This window comes from Neophocaena asiaeorientalis, unplaced genomic scaffold (genome assembly GCF_003031525.2).
Source record: "Neophocaena asiaeorientalis asiaeorientalis breed wild unplaced genomic scaffold, Neophocaena_asiaeorientalis_V1.1 scaffold14, whole genome shotgun sequence".
NCBI classification, from domain to species: domain Eukaryota; kingdom Metazoa; phylum Chordata; class Mammalia; order Artiodactyla; family Phocoenidae; genus Neophocaena; species Neophocaena asiaeorientalis.
In genome coordinates this window covers 4,609,787-4,628,068 of record NW_020175192.1, presented here as the reverse complement: position 1 = coordinate 4,628,068, position 18,282 = coordinate 4,609,787, and the positions used below count along the sequence as shown (strand labels likewise).

The following is an 18,282-nucleotide window of genomic DNA, read 5'->3' as shown; positions in this document are numbered from 1 at the left end:
ATCATTTTAGTTCTTTTAAAAAAATAAATTTATTTCGATTTTATTTATTTATTTTTGGTTGCATTAGGTCTTTGTTGCTGCACACAGGCTTTCTCTAGTTGTGGCGAGGGGGCGCTACTCTTCGTTGCGGTGCACAGTCTTCTCATTGCGGTGTCTTCTCTTGTTGCGGAGCACAGGCTCCAGGCGCACGGGCTTTGCTAGTTGTGGCACGTGGGCTCAGTAGTTGTGCCTCACGGGCTCTAGAGCACAGGCTCAGTAGTTGTGGTGCATGGGCTTAGTTGCTCCACGTCATGTGGGATCTTCCCGGACCAGGGCTCGAACCTCTGTCCCCTGCATTGGACACTGTGCCACCAGGGGAGTCCATTGTTTTAGGTTTTACATTTAGGTTTATGATACATTTTGACTTAATATTTTATATGGTGCAGGTATAGATCATTTTTCAAATTTTCAAATTTTTATTATGAAATTATTATAAACTGACAGACCATTGGAAAAACAGTCCAAAGAGTCCTATGTATTTTTTGTCCAGTTTCCCCCAAAGGGTGACAAATTATATAGTTATAGTGCAGTATAAAAACCAGGACACTGACATTGGTATGTTAACTAGATTACAGACTTTATTCAGCTTTTACCATTTTAACCTGCATTGGTGTGTGTGTGTGAACTTTTATGCAGTTTTATTCCACATATAGATTTATGTAACCACCACCTCAATTAAAATACAGAACTGTTCCATCACCACAAAAGAACACCCTCCTGCTACCTTGTTGTAATTACACCCACCCTGACTCCAGCCCTTATCCCTGCCCCTGGCTTCCATCTGTGGTTTTGCCATTTCAATAATGTTTGCCATTTCAATAATAACTAGAGGGACTTCCCTGGTGGTCCAGTGGTTAGGACTTTGCCTGCCAATGAAGGGGGTGTGGGTTCAATCCCTGGTCAGGGAGTTAAGATTCCACATGCCTCGGGCCAAAAAACCAAAGCATAAAACAGAAGCAATGTTGTAACAAATTCAATAAAGACTTAAAAGAAATAATAATAAATGGAGGGACTTCCCTGGTGGTCCAGTGGTAAAGAATCCACCTTACAATGCAGGGGACGCAGGTTCGATCCCTGGTCAGGGAACTAAGATCCCACATGCCTTGGGGCAACTAAGTCCGCACGCCACAAACAATGAGCTCACGCCCCTCAACTAGAGAGCCCGCATGCTGCAAACTACAGAGCCCAAGTGGCTGGAGCCACAACTAGAGAAGAGAAAACCCACATGCCACAACTAGAGAGAAGCTCGAGAGCTGTAATGAAGAGCCTGCACGCCGCAACAAAAGATCCTGCACGCCTCAATGAAGATGCCATGTGCTGCAACTAAGACCCAACACAGCCAAAAATAAATAAATAAATCTTTAAAAATAATAATAATAAATGGAATCTTACAACATATAACCTTTTGAGACTGACTTTTTTTCACTAAGCGTAATGCCTTTGAGGTCAGTCTAGGTTGTTGCATGTGTTAATATTTTTTTTATTTTTTATTAGTGAGTAACAGTCCATTGTATGGATATTACTTCAGAGATTTGGAATAATGTTTAGGGTGGTATTTCCACCAGCTCAAAGGGCCTATCTGAAGTTTGTTTAACCATTCACCCATTAAAGGATATCTAGGTTGTTTCTAACATTTTGCTATTATGAATAAAGCTGCCATGAATTATAGTCCACTCTTTATCATCAGAGAATTAAAGAAAAATATGGTCTTCATGAGTAAACATACGAAGAATCTCAGCAGAGAAATGTATAATAAAGAACCAAATGGAAATTATAGAACTAAAAAGTCTAATAAATGAAAGATTCACTGGGTAGAATTAATAGCAGATTAAGATGGCATAAAAAGAGTCAATGAACATGAAGTAGAACAAAAGAAATAATCCAATCTAAAGAAAAAAGAAGAAAGATTAAAGAAAAATGAACAGAGCATCAGGGACATGTAGGCAATATCAAAGAGCCTAATGTAATTATAAGTGAAATCCCAAGAGGAGAGTGAGAACGAGATGGGAAAAGTATTCAAAGAAATAATGGCTGAAAATTTCCCATATTTAACAGAAAATGTTAAGTTACAATTCTAAAACACTAGGTAAAGCCAAATCAGAATCATTACTAAGAACGATTGTAGGCACATTGTAATCAAAGTGCTGAGATAAGCAGAAAATAATACAAGAAGTCAGAAGAAAATGGGGAACAAATGTATACATGGCAGCTGATTTTGGGAGCAGAAGACAGTAGAACAGCAGATTTATGGTTCTGAAAGGAAGAAACCGTCAGCCTAGAATTCTACAACATAGGAAGATAAATATTCTTCAAAAATTAAAGCTTATAGCCCCTGCCCCCTTCTCTCCTCCTCCTCCTTTCTCCTGTCTTCTTCTTTCCCCCTCTCCTTTCTCCTTCCCTTCTCAAACAATTCATACCTGAAGACATTAGTTGGAACATAGGAGAGTAGATGTCACTGGGTGGAAGGTTCGGAGCAGGGGTAGGGAGCCATGGTGGGCCAAAGTGGGGTGAGAGAAGCCAAGCAAGATAAAAAGAATGTCCACATGGGTGGAAATTCACCCAACAGAGAAGTCAGACCCTGAGCATGAAGAGAAGTGCATTTATGGATGCTTAATTTCCTGTGATCATTAAACACAGTGTTATAGACTGAATGTTTGTGTCCCCCAAATTCATATGTTGAAGCCCTAACCCCCAAGTATGTCTGTATTTGGAGAAGGGATCTCTAGGAAAGTAATTAAGGTTAAATGAGGTCATAAGGGTGGGCCTTGATCTGATAGGATTAGAGTCCTTATAAAAAAGAGACACTGGAGAGTTTGCTTGCTTTCTCTCTGAACACATGCACTGAAGAAAGGCCATGTGAGCACACAGCAAGAAGGCAGCTGTCTGCAAGCCAAGGAAGAGAGTCTGCACCAGAAACTGAATTGGCTGGAACTTTGATCTTGGCCCTCTAGCCTTCAGAGCTGACGTAATAAATTTCTTTTGTTTAAGTCATTAGTCTATGGTATCTTGTTCTGGCAATCCCAGCAGACTAAGACACATACAGACTTTCTGTGATTTCAGTCCTTTGAAATATGTTGAGACCTAGATAATAGCTAAAGAGTCACTGATAAATCCAGAAGGATAGTAAGGGACTGTTTCCAGAGAGTAACTATTACAGTCAGGTTAGAAGGAAGCATAGGTCTAAGATAAGAATTTTATTAATGAATATTGATGACAATAATTTATTTCTTTATTGACAGTCATTTTCTCTTCACAGGAATGTGAATTGGACCCTTGTTGTGAAGGAAGTACTTGTAAACTTAAATCATCTGCTGAATGTGCATATGGCGACTGTTGTCAAGACTGCTGGGTAGGGAATTCCTCCGTATTTGGAAAAAATAGAAAAGGAGAAATATGCACATATCAAAATTGGTTTTCTCTGATCTGTAAGAGAGCACTATTTTTATTACATGATTACATGAAAAGTTTTATGACACTTGTTTGCAGTTTTGTGTCATGTTCTTTTATGACAAATGGTCTAAAGAGAATTTTTTTCTTAAGTAAAAACATTTTTTTTTCTGATTTAAGAGTGATCTATGTTTTTCATTAAAAATTCAACAATAGAAAGTAGACACCGAAAGACCCTCTATCATTTTACCCTCTTCAGGTAGCCATTGTTTGATAATTTGTTGTTAGTCACTTTTTCCTATGTAAATGTGAGTATGAGTGTGTGTGTAGGTGTGTGTCTGTGTGAAAGTGGGTAAACATGGGTATACATATTTTTACTATGTACTTTTTTCAGTAAGATACCATGGATTTTCTTCCATTCATGTAGTTCTACAAGGTTATGTAGTTAGTATGACTTTGTATGGCTGTACCATAATTTCTTTATCTGGTCTACTAATGATGGACATTTAGATAGCTTCCAATATTTGCTTATAAGTGGAATTGCTGGGACAGAGTATGCATATGAAAATTTTTGACACACATTTTTATACCTTCTACAAATGTGCCAGTCTGTAATTGCCAGTCTAATCAATACACTGATTACTGTACAGTGTACAGTATAGATTACATCAGCACTATTTTTGTTTCCTCGTACTCACATTGGTTGCTAGCCAGTGTTACGATCCAGGTTAGTTTGGTAGTTGTAAAGTGCTTTTATATCTTAGTTTAATTTGCATTTCTTTTGGTTATCAATGAGGCTATGCTTTTTCATTTTCCATGTTTCATGACTTTTATGAATAGCCTATTACGGGCCTTTGTTCATTTTTCTATTGGGTTGTTTAATCTTTTGTTTTTGTTAGAACTTTTTATAGATATAAATATTGTGGTTTCCAGTTTGATTAATTTGTGGGAATTTTCCTGATATTCCTGTTCAATTTCAATCCTGTTACCCTAGTTCCTTCCAGGAGGTACTTTGTGCCGAGGAAAAACCAATGAATGTGATGTTCCAGAATATTGCAACGGTTCTTCTCAGTTCTGTCAGCCAGATGTTTTTATTCAGAATGGATACCCTTGCCAGAATAACAGAGCCTATTGTTACAATGGCATGTGCCAATATTATGATGCTCAGTGTCAAGTCATCTTTGGCTCAAGTAAGATATGTTATTTATATTGATTGCTGTGATTTTATTTTTTTGTTTTAGTTTTTGTTAAAAATGGAAAGCAAACGTTATTGCTAAAACTGAAATTCTCCCGTTTCCTCTCTCCTATCATGTCCCCCTCTTTCCTTCTCCGTAGGCAATCATGGTCATTAATTTGATGTGTCCAAGTTCAGTTGGTGATTTTTGTTTTTATCATACTTTCTCACCTCTCTATCCTGTGTATATTAACATTATATGTATACATATATGTACACAGTATTGTATTCTAGCTTTAATAAATTCATGTAAATAGTATGGGGACATACATATGGGTCTTCTGTTTTCATTGTTCACTCAAAATGTTTTTGCAATCCATCTGTATTGCTATATTTAGATCATAGAGCATTAGAGTATTCTATTATATAAATGGAATCCATTCTTTTCCTAGTAGTATTTAATATATTTTTTATTGTGTCTCTTTTTAAATATTTCATTTTTATCAAAGTTATACATACAGTAGATTAAAGAGCCAAATCATTCACAAGATTTTATGAAAAAGTAAAGTGTGCCTCCCCATAATAGCCCCATCCCTTAAGGCAACCATTTCTACCTTTTCTTGCTGATTTCTAGCCGATTACTTTGTTACTTGCTCCAGGTCTTAAATTTCTTGGTAATGCTACTTTTGGATTTTTCCATTCTAGGTATTAACTGTTAATTTTTCACTGCAGAGGATGAGAATTTAATTTCTTACCTTCTCTTCTCTCAACACTTGTCAGCTCTCATCCTACTCATGCTCATTTTTCATTCTCCATCCTCTTAATATGGATTAATTATAATTTTAGGTAGAGCAGTGTTGACTGTTGTGATTTATAACAAACCAAAAAAAATTGGTCTTTGTCCAGTTCCTGGCATGAGCTCCTAAAACGCTTGGAATTTCCCAAGTGATGAGAGCTGTAAAAGTGTCTTTTGTTATGTCAATGAAGTGACTTTTGGAAAGCCCCTCAGTGACATAAGGATGGGGCTGGTTGCCAGGGAACTAACCCTGTGATTAGCGGTTGGAACTTTCAGTTCCCCTACCTCTGGGACTGGAGATTGCTGTACTCACAAGTGGCCAGTGATTTAATCAATCATGTCTATGTAATGAAGCCTCCATGAAAACCCCAAAGGACAGGGTTTGGAGAGCTTCTGGCTTGGTGAACAAGTGGAGATGCAGGGAGTGTCACACTTGGCGGGGCCTGGAACCTCCAAGCCCCTTTCTTTATATCTTGCGTATGCATCTCTTCCATCTGGCTGTTCCTGAGTTATATTCTTTGATAATACACCAGTAATCTAGTGAGTAAAATGTTTCTCTGAGTTCTGTGAGCCACTCTAGCAAATTAATCAAACCCAAGGAGGGGGTGGGTCATGGGAACCTTGATCAGATAGGGTCGGAGGAGAGAAGACTAAGCATGAAATGGGACTTCCTTTATGTTAGTCAGGTCATGGGACACAGTGGTAGAGATCTGTGAACTTCTGATATATTTTGCAGGAATGGACAGGTTACTGCAGACCAAAAAAGTACTTCAGATAGGCATTTTAGAGAAGCAAATGCTATTATTTAGCAAGTATATTATCTTTGTAGAGGCCTGCAAAGAAGTCTAGGACGACCGAAGGGACAACATTATTGGGGGGAGGGCTTGTTATTAATTTAGTCACTTTTTCCTGATATAAATGTGAGTGTGAGCATGTGCTTTGCTAGAGTTATTGCCATGTGACGTTTATCCTGTGCAAGTATTCTGCATCCATTTTCAGATTACTTGATCCTCCACTTCTTTTTTCTTCCAACTCCTTTCACCTCATATCCATTTTCTTGTAAACTGACCAACGTAGTATCAGGTGTGTAAGACAGACACATGAATTTCCATTATTAGATAGAAGGTACTGCCATTTTGGCTTCAAAATATTTACAAATAAAATATTTTTAGGAATATATAATTAAGTGGAAAAATCAAACATTAAGTGGTACATATATAAAATATAAGAAAACAAGAATGGATTGATACTTTATTAGCTGTCATGGCTATTTGTCAATGTAATTAATACCTAAATTAAGCATCCATACATGGTAAGTTAAAAAAAATAATACCTGGAAGTGTTTTCACCAACCCTCCCAGCCTGATCTAACCAGGGGTGCAGTAGACCTGTGTTTGAGAGCAGTGAGAATTAATATGCTGAAAGTGCTACCATACTGTGCATGGTTTTTAATTTCATCATGGTTAATATAAATTTATTTATTTATTTCTGGCTGCGTTGGGTCTTTGTTGCTGCACGCGGGCTTTCTCTAGTTGGCAGCGAGCGGGGGCTACTCTTCACTGCGTGTGCAGACTTCTCCTTGTGGTGGCTTCTCTTGTTGTGGAGCATGGGCTCTAGGTGCTTGGGCTTCAGTGGTTGTGGCTCGCGGGCTCAGTAGTTGTGGCTCGTGGGCTTAGTTGCTCCGCAGCATGTGGGATCTTCCCGGACCAGGGCTTGAACCCATGTCCCCTGCATTGGCAGGCGGATTCTTAACTACTGCACCTCCAGCGAAGTCCCATCATGGTTAATAATTTCATCTTGTTTAATGACACTTCTTTGAGGACTTGAGTGCTTGAGTCCAGGCTAACTTTTAAGTACCATCTAAGCTTTATTTTCACATTTTGTTGTCAATTATAAAATGTGGAACAAAATGTTTTATATGTAGGCCCTGAAACCTTTTCAGAGGTGTTGAGGCAGTTTATCCAGGCGTATGGACTGTCGTAGGGAATACTTTTATTTCTGAATTAAATTGCCATAACTTAAAAATATATATTTTTTAATCTTAATCTTATTGGGGTATAGTTGATTTACAATGTTGTGTTAGTTTCAGTTGTACAAAAAAAAAATTTTTTTTGCTGTTACAGAAGCCAAGGCTGCTCCAAGGGATTGTTTCATTGATGTGAATTCCAAAGGTGACAGATTTGGCAATTGTGGTTTCTCTGGCAATGAATACAAGAAGTGTGCCACTGGGTAAGTGGAGGCAAGAGTATAAAAGAATATGAAAGGTTGTAAGATCAGCCATCTTTAGCATCTTTTACAGCTCCTTGTGACTGCTGACTTTCTCCCCCTTAAACATCTAACTTTTCAAATTTAACAATTTTGTAAAATATGACTTCAGAGAGATTCTGAATAGGAAGGGTAAAATTATTCATACCTTTTGACATTACCTGTCTAAAATATAATGATTTTTAGAATGTTACTTTTGTTTATCCTGTTGTACAATAAGAAGCCCAAATAAACACTCTTCTCCCTCTTCCTTTCATTAAAAGATTATGCTGCTAAATCCATATGTAGAGGTATCTGCAGAATTAATTCTGGACTTTATCATTTTCTTCTGGCTCTATATAATTTGAAAGTGACAAATTAAAAGCCTTTTTTGTTTCTATAACATTTGCACATTGTAAAAAAATTAATATTATTACAAAAATATAAACAAAAGTTATCCATAATCTGTCTGTATGTATTCAGTAATTTCAGTGTATGTCTTCCTTTTTTTTGTTATTTCTGTGCACTATACATAGACACACTAACATTTTGTATAATTGGAATTATTCTATAATACTGTGCTTCTCTTCTACTCACTTCACCTCCTACTCTGCCAATTAAGCTAAGCAACTGAGGTAAAACAATGCTTACTAAGACAAAACAACAACCGTGACCTCCGTGTTCCAAAATCCAACAGACATCTTTAGGTCTTCATGCTTCTGGACCTTTCAGTAGCATTCAACTATGTTGACCATTTTCTCCTTGAAGAAACCCCTTTCCTTGGCTTTTGTGTAGAATGTTCTTCTAGTATTTTTTTTCTGTTTCCAGATGCTCCTTTAATGTATTTATTTGTAGGCTCATCTTTCTCTACTGAGCCATTAAATGTGAAATACTTCAGCTCTACTGGTCCACGTGTCGTCCTCTGCCACAGGGCCTTGGCACGTGCTGTTCCTTCTGCCTGACATGCTCTCCTCTCTCTGCCATTTTAAGTACAACTTCTCTGAGAAAGACTTCCTCAACTTCCTTAACAGGGTCAGATGTCCCTCTTATAGATGTTCTTAATGCTGTGTGCTTTTATTTTTTTTAACGTTAGCCAAATTATGTTGTTCTAATTCTTTACAAATTAGTTATCTACATAAAGTATACTTCACAGAATATTTAGAATATACCTTTCTTGATATATAAAACACAGTGGGTTGAAGGCAGTTAGAAAAACAAGAAAGTATTTCAAAAGAAGGTATGAACATAACTGTTTTGACTACCTTTTATCGTCTCAAAACTAGTTGTAGATATAAGTTCTCTTGCATTTATATAGCACTCTTTTTCTGGGGAAGTCGAACTATTATTCTTAATAAATTTTTAGTATATTTAAATTGCACGGGAAGGTTTTATGTCCAAACCATTGCTTTAGCAAGAATAATCACTTAAAAGTGATACTGCCTTAGAAAAGATATTGGGTCGGCCAAAAAGTTTGTTCGGTTTTAAGTACAAATAAAAGACACATTTTAAATTTTCACGAAGAACTTTATTGAACAACATATTCACTGACAGAATGAACTTTTTGTCCAATCCAATAGGTAGTGTAATAGGTAATTTTCCAGATAAAGGGAAGGTCAGATACAAAACCAGTTATAGGCACAGCATTTTTAAGATTCTTTTATGGTGTTTAGAAAAGACCAAGGAGGGCTCTGTCCTGCACTTGGAGGAATTGGACCCCTCTTGGCTAACATAATTAGGCTAAATCAAAATGAGAAAAGTAGCAATTTGAAAGTTGAAGGAAGGATGAACTGGTTAAAAAGTTGTATGTTTCTCTTTCATTGAATTTGATGTGTTGTATTTTCCTTATTGTTCAGTTCATAATATTTTCTAAGTTACACTGTGATTTCTCCTTTGACTCATGTGTTATTAAAAGTGTGTTGCTAATTTCCAAATATTTGGGAATATTCTGGTTATCTGTTTTTGATTTCTAGTTTAATTACATTGAGAACATACTCTCTATGATTTCAGTTCTTTTCAATTTATTGAGATGTGAATTAGTGTCCAGCATATGGTCCATTTTGGTGAATGTTCCATGTTCAATTAAAAAGAAAAGTGTATCTTGCAGTTGTTGGATATATTATTCTATAAATGTCAAGTTAATTAATGGTCTTGTTCAAATCTTGTATATTTTGGGTGTGTGTGTGTTTATCTGTTTACCCTTCAGTTTCTGAGACAGGTGTGTTAAAATCCCCAGCTGTGATTATGACGTTGTCTGTTTCTCCTTTTAGTTCTATAAATTTTTGCTGTATGTGTTTTGAAGTGTGTTCTTCAGTGCTTATGTTATTAGGTGCATACACATTTAGGATTGTTATGTCTTCTGGAAGAACTGATCCTTTCATTACTACCAAATTTAATACTTCAGAATTTTTTTTTGTAGTATTTGTCTCATAAGACATCTCATTTGTTTAAGTGACCATCTGGTTACCACCCTTGTCACTACACTGTAAAGTCCATTCTGTGTTTAACATAGTGCCTGGCACATTGTCATAGTAAGTGCCTATTAACTGTTTGTTGAACGAATGAAGGAACAGATGATATATCTAATGGGTGGAATTAGTGTGACTAATTGAATGAGCTGAGCTAAACCTTGGGATAAGTGGATTGATGCAGACCTGGAAGGGGCTTGCTACATATGCCTTATCCTTGTCTTTAGCCTGGTCCCGTTTCCATATTTTTATGAATATCTTGATGAAAATATAGCAACTACATTTACAAAACTTAAATTACTGGGTAGCTGATTTGAAAAGCATTTTATAATAGTAATATAAGGATAATGTAATATAGTCATTAGGAATACACATTTGAAGTTAGACTCTGGGTTTGAATACTGCTTTAACCACTTAAGATCTCTGAGACTTTGGACACGTTACTTCGCTTACATACTTCATTTTTCTCTTCTGTGAAATGGAAATAATAATGGTACCTATTTCTAAGTATTGTTTTAAAGACTGAATGAGTTGGTGGATGTTAATACTAAGAAGAGTACCCGGTTCATTGTAGGACTTATCATCATCATCACGCTCTTTATAATCATCCCCATCATAGAAAATGCATAAAATCTAGAAAAGTCTCAAGAAACTGGTCACATATGGTCCTGTCATCCAGAGATACTCTGCTAAAGTTTTATTGTTATTTCCTTTTCATGTGTATTCATAAGCATATAAATATGTATCATACACATATATACATACACATATGTGTACTCAGAGACCCATATCTGTGTGTATAAACAAAATTGCATAGTATGATTTATACTGTTTTATAAGTTGATGTATTTACTTTCCACTCTATTAAGGGCATTTATAGGATATACCCAGCTTCTTTTAACCATTTCCTTATGTTAGAAATGTTATGTTGTTTCCAGTAATTTGTTTTTTTAAACAAGGCTGTGATAAATACAATTTAAGTATTTATGTCTCCGATTGTTTCTTTAGTAGATTTTTCTCAAAAGAAAATGGAAGATAGTTTTAAAGGCTCTTCACAGATGCTTCTAAATTGACCTTTAAAACGTTTGACTGATTTATACTTCCACTACCCCCTCATCAATGTCAGAGTATTGTCTTAAGAAATACTTTTCCAATTTGTTACATCAAATAGATATTTCATTCTTGCTTTGAATGAATTTGTAAATACTTATTTAATTTCTTGTTGTTGTTTTTCAAAAATGTTTAAAGGGATATAGACAAATGTGGTTTCCACTCTTACTCTCTTTCTCCTTCTTCCCACCCTGCTCTTCAGGTGTGTCTTTGAGCTTTTTGTCTGCCTTTCCAGGGTTTCTTATGCACATATACACTCCTACTCCCCACTGACTCCCACCCCCTGCTGTGCACATTGTCTTGTTCCATTTCACCAAAAGAGCTGTCCTCTCTTGCAGAACAAGATGGTGTCCTCCTTTTAAACTATTTGTTTATTTACATTTTTTATATTTTTATACAATTTTTAAGGGTTCCTTTCCATTTACATTTATTACAGAATATTGGCTATATTCCCCATGTTGTATTGTACAAATACATCCTTGAGCCATTCTTTTTTTTTTTTTGCTCTGGACGCGCAGGCTCAGCGGCCATGGCTCACGGGCACAGCCGCTCCGCGGTATGTGGGGTCTTCCCGGACAGGGGCACGAACCCGCGTCCCCTGCATCGGCAGGCGGACTCTCAACCACTGCGCCACCAGGGAAGCCCCCTTGAGCCATTCTTAACATTCAATAGTTTGTTAAACTTTTTAAATGAAAAATTTTAAATACACAGAGGAGTAGAAAGAATAGTATGATGAACACCCATATATCCTAGATTAAAACACTGTTAATATTTTATCATATTTACCTTGTCTAGATTTTGCTGAACCATTTTTAAGTAAATTATCAGCATTATGATGCATCACTCCTAAATTCTTTAGTATTCATCTCCAACATATAAGCCTGTTCTCAATACTGTTATCATACCTAACAAAATTCAGAGTTTCCTAATGTAATGTAATCCCTGGTCAATATTCACATTTCTCCAATTGTCCGTGTCCTCAAATTGTCTTTCATAGCTGTTTTTTTTTTTCCACATCAGGACTCAACCAAGGTTCACACATTGCATTTAGTTGTCATGTCACTTAAGGCACTTTAAAAAAAAATAATAATTTTATTTTTGGCTGCGTTGGGCCTTTGTTGCTGCGAGCGGGCTTTCTCTAGTTGCGGCGAGCCGGGGCTACTCTTCGTTGTGGTGCGCGGGCTTCTCGTTGCGGTGGCTTCTCTTGTTGCAGAGCACGGGCTCTAGGCACGCGGGCTTCGGTAGTTGTGGCTCGCGGGCTCTAGAGCGCAGGCTCAGTAGTTGTGGTGCACCAACTTAGTTGCTCCGCGGCATGTGGGATCTTCCTGGACCAGGGCTCGAACCTGTGTTCCCTACATTGGCAGGCAGATTCTTAACCACTGTGCCACCAGGGAAGCCCCACTTAAGTCACTTTTAATCTAAAATATTCTTCTTCGGTTTATTTATTTTTTTCTTTTCACTGACAGTGACCTGAGGAAATGACTGGGCCAGTGGTCTTTTAGTGTGGCCCACGTTCTGGATTTGTTTGGTAGTTCCTTCTCAACGTTGCTTAACTTGTGTCTTTATTCCCTGAATTTTCTATACATCAGAAGTTAAATCTAAAGTCTTAATTAGATTCAGGTTAAACACTTTGAATACTTCGTAAGTATTTGACTACTTTGTAAGTGGTAGATGATGTCAAGGAGGCACATAATTCTGGATTGTCTTATTATTACTGTTACTAAGTGGCAATGACCAAATCTTGCTTTTGTAAAGTTAGGTCTTGCCCACTGCAACTATCAAGTAATATGTGGAGTGATGATTTTGTACCGTATAAATATCCAGTTCCCCACCAGTGTTTCACCTCATGGTTTAAGCGTGCATTGATGATCCTGCCTGAAGCAGTTATTCTTTTGGTGCTTGCAATATAATTTTTATTACTATAACAATGAGCATCTCTTAGCTTTGTAGGCTGTTTGCATTTCTTATTTTGTGAATTGCCTATTTGCATCTTTGCTAATTTTTTTCTGTTGAAGTGACTATCCTTTTAATGATTTGTGACAGTTTTCTTTTAATATGTTAAGAGTATTTTCCTTTTACTTCTTAATATGTCACTAAGACTATACATGAGACATTAAGTATATCATAGCAGCATGAATTTTGGTAGGTTCCAGTAGATGCTAACTGAGATCTGCTTTCTTCTATGCTTTGTTTTAGAGGTTTTCATATCTAATTTCAACTAATTATGTGAGATAGGCATCATTATTTAGGTCTTGTTTTTCAGATGAAGAAACTGAACTTAAGAAAGTTTAAGCACTTTACTCAGGTTACCTCGTGAATAAATGGTGACATAAGAATAAATGTAAAGATGGGACAAAATAACTAACTCTTAAGTGAAGGATGGAAGGAAGAGGAGGCTTAATAGCAGCATGTGCAAAAAGTAAATAGGGGTGTTAGCTGAGGATAAGTTCAAGGACATCAATAATGTAATGTAGTTACCATAAGAGCTACTGTCATCCTGGGCTTCATAGAAGTACAGTATCTAGAATAAAGGAAATGACAGTTCATCTTGTTCTTTGCTTGTCAGGCTGTAACTGAAATTTCATATTTTACTCCGAGCACTGTGCTTCAAGAGGGAGTGAGACAAACTAGAACATATTTAGAGGGGAGCTTCCTTGTTGCATGAGAAATGATTGTAGACTATTGTCCTGTGAAGTAAGTAATTAGGACCTATGTGATAATTGTCCTAAAAAGCTGCCATGTGGAGGAAAGAAAAGACATTATCTGTGTGGTCTCATGTCGAAGATCTGGGACCAATGAGGAAAAGTTATAGGGAGAAAGATTTTAACTCAAGAAGTAAAAGATATGATAGCTGGTATGAGAATATTTAGGAGGTGATGAATTAGAGGAATTGGAAAACAATATCCTATAATGACTTGGCAGTGATAGCATAGGGGAGATTTAAGAATAGGGTAGGTGCTTGGATCAAAAGACAATCAATTAGGACTTCCCTCATGGCACAGTGGTTAAGAATCCGCCTGCTAATGCAGGGGACACGGGTTTAAGCCCTGGTCTGGGAAGATCCCACATGCCGCAGAGCAACTAAGCCCGTGCGCCACAACTACTGAGCCCGCGTGCCACAACTACTGAAGCCATGCGCCTAGAGCCCGTGCTCCGCAACAAGAGAAGCCACCGCAGTGAGAAGCCCTTGCACTGCAACGAAGAGTAGCCCCCACTCGCCACACCTAGAGAAAGCCTGCGTGCAACAGCGAAGACCCAACGCAGCCAAAAAAAAAAAAAAAAAGACAAAGTCAATCAATTTAATAGGAAATTTCAATACAGCATCATAAGAGTTGATGTTTGGGATACTTATTGTATCCTGAAGGGCTATAGGAAGGACATTTAACTTACACAGCCTTGTAATAGGAATTGTAGTCAGGGAAGTCTTCATAGCGTTGTTACTGAATTAGTGAATTGAATTAGTGAATTAATGAGTTAATGAATTGAGTCTTTAAGTAAGAGTGAGCCAAGTGAAGAAAGGTGGAGTCCTGTCATACTTATTTAACATTACAAAATCTAGGTTTCTCTTTACTATAACTCTGTAAGAAGACACAATTGAATTTTGGTATAGTTCTATTATTTTCTGTGTAAAAGCATTTATAAAATTATATCACATTTAAAAACAACTTTATTAGTTAGACTTTTTTGAGTCCTAGGCAGGTAGTGAAGAGAGATTATTACGTGTCAGCAGCCACACCCCCTGGTACCCTACTAATTTGCATCTTGGCGTCCACTTACCTCTTCTCTGCCATATTTAAAGAGAGCTACTTTGATCTCTGTTTCTCTCACACACTTTTTCTGTTGAGATTCACTTTAGCTAAACAGCAATAAACTCCCTGCCTATATACAAAAAATGTATAATTTTTCTTTTGTATCTACACTGGATGCATTGTAGTTTGCATTATTTATCTTTCCAGGAATGCTTTGTGTGGAAAGCTTCAATGTGAGAATGTACAAGAAATGCCTGTATTTGGAATTGTGCCTGCTATTATTCAGACTCCTGGGAGAGGCACCAAATGTTGGGGTGTGGATTTCCAGCTTGGGTCAGATGTTCCCGATCCTGGCATGGTGAATGAAGGCACCAGATGTGGCGTTGGAAAGGTAATCATAATGTTTTCTAAAACAAAGTAAAATTTAAAAAATTAAAAACATCATTATATAAAACTAGTGGTTCTTTTCTGGGTATAAAAGAAATCTCTGTTTATTGTAGAGATTTGGGAAAATAGAAAGCTACCAAGAATAAAAATAAGAACAGCTATACCTCCTGATGATTTATAGCCATATAATGCTTTCTTTTTTAAAAAAAATTTTTATTGCAGTATAGTTGGTTTACAATGCTGTGTTAGTTTCATATAATGCTTTTTTTAACTTCAGAAATGATCAGTTTTCATCATGGTCACTGGATCTGCTTAGATTAGAGTATTCATTATCTGCATCTCATTGGATAATTTCCACAATTTCATTAAAGAAACCTCTGCATCTATTAAAAAAAAAACAACTATAATTCTATTATCCCGATTTCTTCACTGGGGTCATATATTATAACCTGTGTTTTCTATGTTGTAATATACTGGGCATATCCCCCCCTCCCCATCAATGTGCTGTAATTTATTAGCCAGGTTGCTATTACTGGGATTTCCAGGATTTTGTGTGAGTGTGTGTGTGTGTGTATGCATGTATGTGTGCATGCATCCGTGTCTTTGTACTAGAAATGTCATAGCGCTTGTCCTGCCCATGCATCCTGCTACCCTGGCCACAGCTGTTTGGATCCAGTGTTAGCCAAGAGTTAGCTGCTGACTTACTACCAGTGGTCCCGGATGAGAGGAGCTAGGCCTAATTCCTTTCTTGGGGGGGAATATATAAGTAAAGAAAGGTAGTTAAGAGTAGCGCTGAAACTACGAATACTTTGAGAGATAGCATGATGTAGGAGGAGGGCTAGAAGGGTTATGGTGAGCTTCAGCTATGTACAAGAGACAGAGGGAGCAGGATTGTTGAACAAGTTGAAGAAGCCAACTCATGGGAGAATAGAGGAGGGGAGAGTGAACACAATCAATTGATTATGTGGGACACATGAAAAAGACAGAGGGACCCGCAAGTTACCTCAGTTTCTACCAAGTTTTCAGTTCCAATTCTGTTGCCCCTCACTTCTTACCAAAAAGAACCTGGTATTCTTGTGCCTGCCCTTGCCACGCCATAAACTCAACTGCTGCAGTTACTATAAACAATGCTGAGGTAAATGGCTTTCTAAAAAATTTCATAAAATCCTGATTATTTTCTGAGGTTAAATTACTATAAGGGGGTGTGTACTTTTAAGGTTTTAGATATAGTTTTGCCAAATTTCTCTTTAGAAAAGTATTAGTTTATTTTCCAAGCAGTTTTCAATAATAAATGTTTTAACTCTATATCCTAGTCAGGATTAGGTGCTATTGTTTTTAAACTTTCATTTGGTAATTTTCTTTTTACTCTTTCTCGATTATTAGTGATGTTGAATTTTTTTGTCTCCATATATTTATTCCTTCTTTTGTGATTTGCTTGTTGATGTTATTTGTTCATTTAAAAATTGATGTGTTTTTCTTATTGATTTTAAAGAACTTTAACTTATGTCATATAAGATGTAATATGTGTAATATACTTGCCCAGTTATTACTTGCCTCTTCCTTTTGTTTTTAGTATTTTTTGCCATGTTTACATTTTTATGTAAACAAATCTATTATTCCTTTCCTATATGGTTTCCAACTTTACTTACATGTTTTACAAGACTTTCTTAGTATAGTATCAGAGCATTATTTTCTAGTAGATTAAAAATTTTTTTTAATACTTAACTGTTTAATCCAGGGGAATATGGAGTGTATAGTATGAGGTTAGCATTCTTCTTTTTTTTCTTTTTCATTTTATTCATTCAGAGATGATGACTATATGCTGATTTCTAATGTTACTTTTTTTCAGAATGGTTTGTTATTTGCCATCACCTCAATTATAATCTCTTTTAATCTGAAATCTTATTTAAATTACTTATTAAATTTTCACATATACTTGGGTTTGATTTCTGCTTTTTCTCTTAATGTCCACTGATTGGTCTGATACTCATGTGTCAGTATTGCCTTCTTTTAGTTTTTGTCAGTTTTATAATATATTTTTATTATCTGGTCATACAAATGCCCCCTCATTCTTTTTTCATAGTTTTCTTGGCTATTAATATTCATTTATTATTCCAGATGAACTTGAGATCATTTTGTCAAGGTGCAAAAAAAAAAGTTTTTAAATAAAAGCGCTTTGGAATTTTGGTTGGGATCAAATCAAATTTATAAATTTGTAATGGGGAAAAGTGACATCTTTACATTATTCAGTCTTCCCATAGAAGAACATGGTATGTCTCTCAATTTTTTGGGGGGTCTTATTTTAAAGGTTTAATTATAAAGGTCCTTTTTATTTTTTATTAGTTTTATTCCTAGGTATTTTATATTTTTATTGTTATTATGAATAGCCTCTTATTATGTTTTCTAATTTGTTATGTTACATTTTCTAATTGGTGTTTATTGATAAGAGAAACTGTTTTGTTTATATTTTTACTGGCTATTATTGATATTCAGAAAAATATATTCACTTGTATATATTTATTTTGTTACCAGCCATTTACTTAGTATCACGTATTTTTATTGTTGATTGTATTAAAATTTTCTAGGTAAACAATCATCTGTAAATGATAGAAAGTTGATTTCCTTTCTGATACTTACAATTTGGATTTATTTTCTTATGTAATTGCAATGATAGAGCTTTCAGGATAATTTTAAATAATAATGATAATAGTGTACTTCTTTGTCTTCTCCCTAACTTGACTGGGAATGCATCTAGCCTTCCAAGGTTATTTATGATTTTGGCTATTGGCTTGGGGTAGGTAGTATTTTTCATTTAATGGAGAATTGTTTTAGTTGTGATTAATAAGAATAAAAGAACAAATAGATTAAAAATTTTATAAGTAGTTTTTTCAACAGCTATTTTAGTAATCACTACATCTTTTCCTTTGACTT

General features: G+C 36.1%; 1 protein-coding gene across 1 annotated transcript in view; it reads left to right on the top strand.

Moving 5' to 3' along the window:
- Positions 1-18,282, top strand: part of ADAM9 (ADAM metallopeptidase domain 9) — a 99,072-nt gene that overhangs the window by 53,214 nt on the left and 27,576 nt on the right. The window contains exons 13-16 of the mRNA XM_024765140.1: positions 3,296-3,388; positions 4,421-4,616; positions 7,520-7,625; positions 15,172-15,355. Coding sequence (XP_024620908.1) covers positions 3,296-3,388; positions 4,421-4,616; positions 7,520-7,625; positions 15,172-15,355 — 579 coding nt within the window. The remainder of the gene's footprint in view (positions 1-3,295; positions 3,389-4,420; positions 4,617-7,519; positions 7,626-15,171; positions 15,356-18,282) is intronic.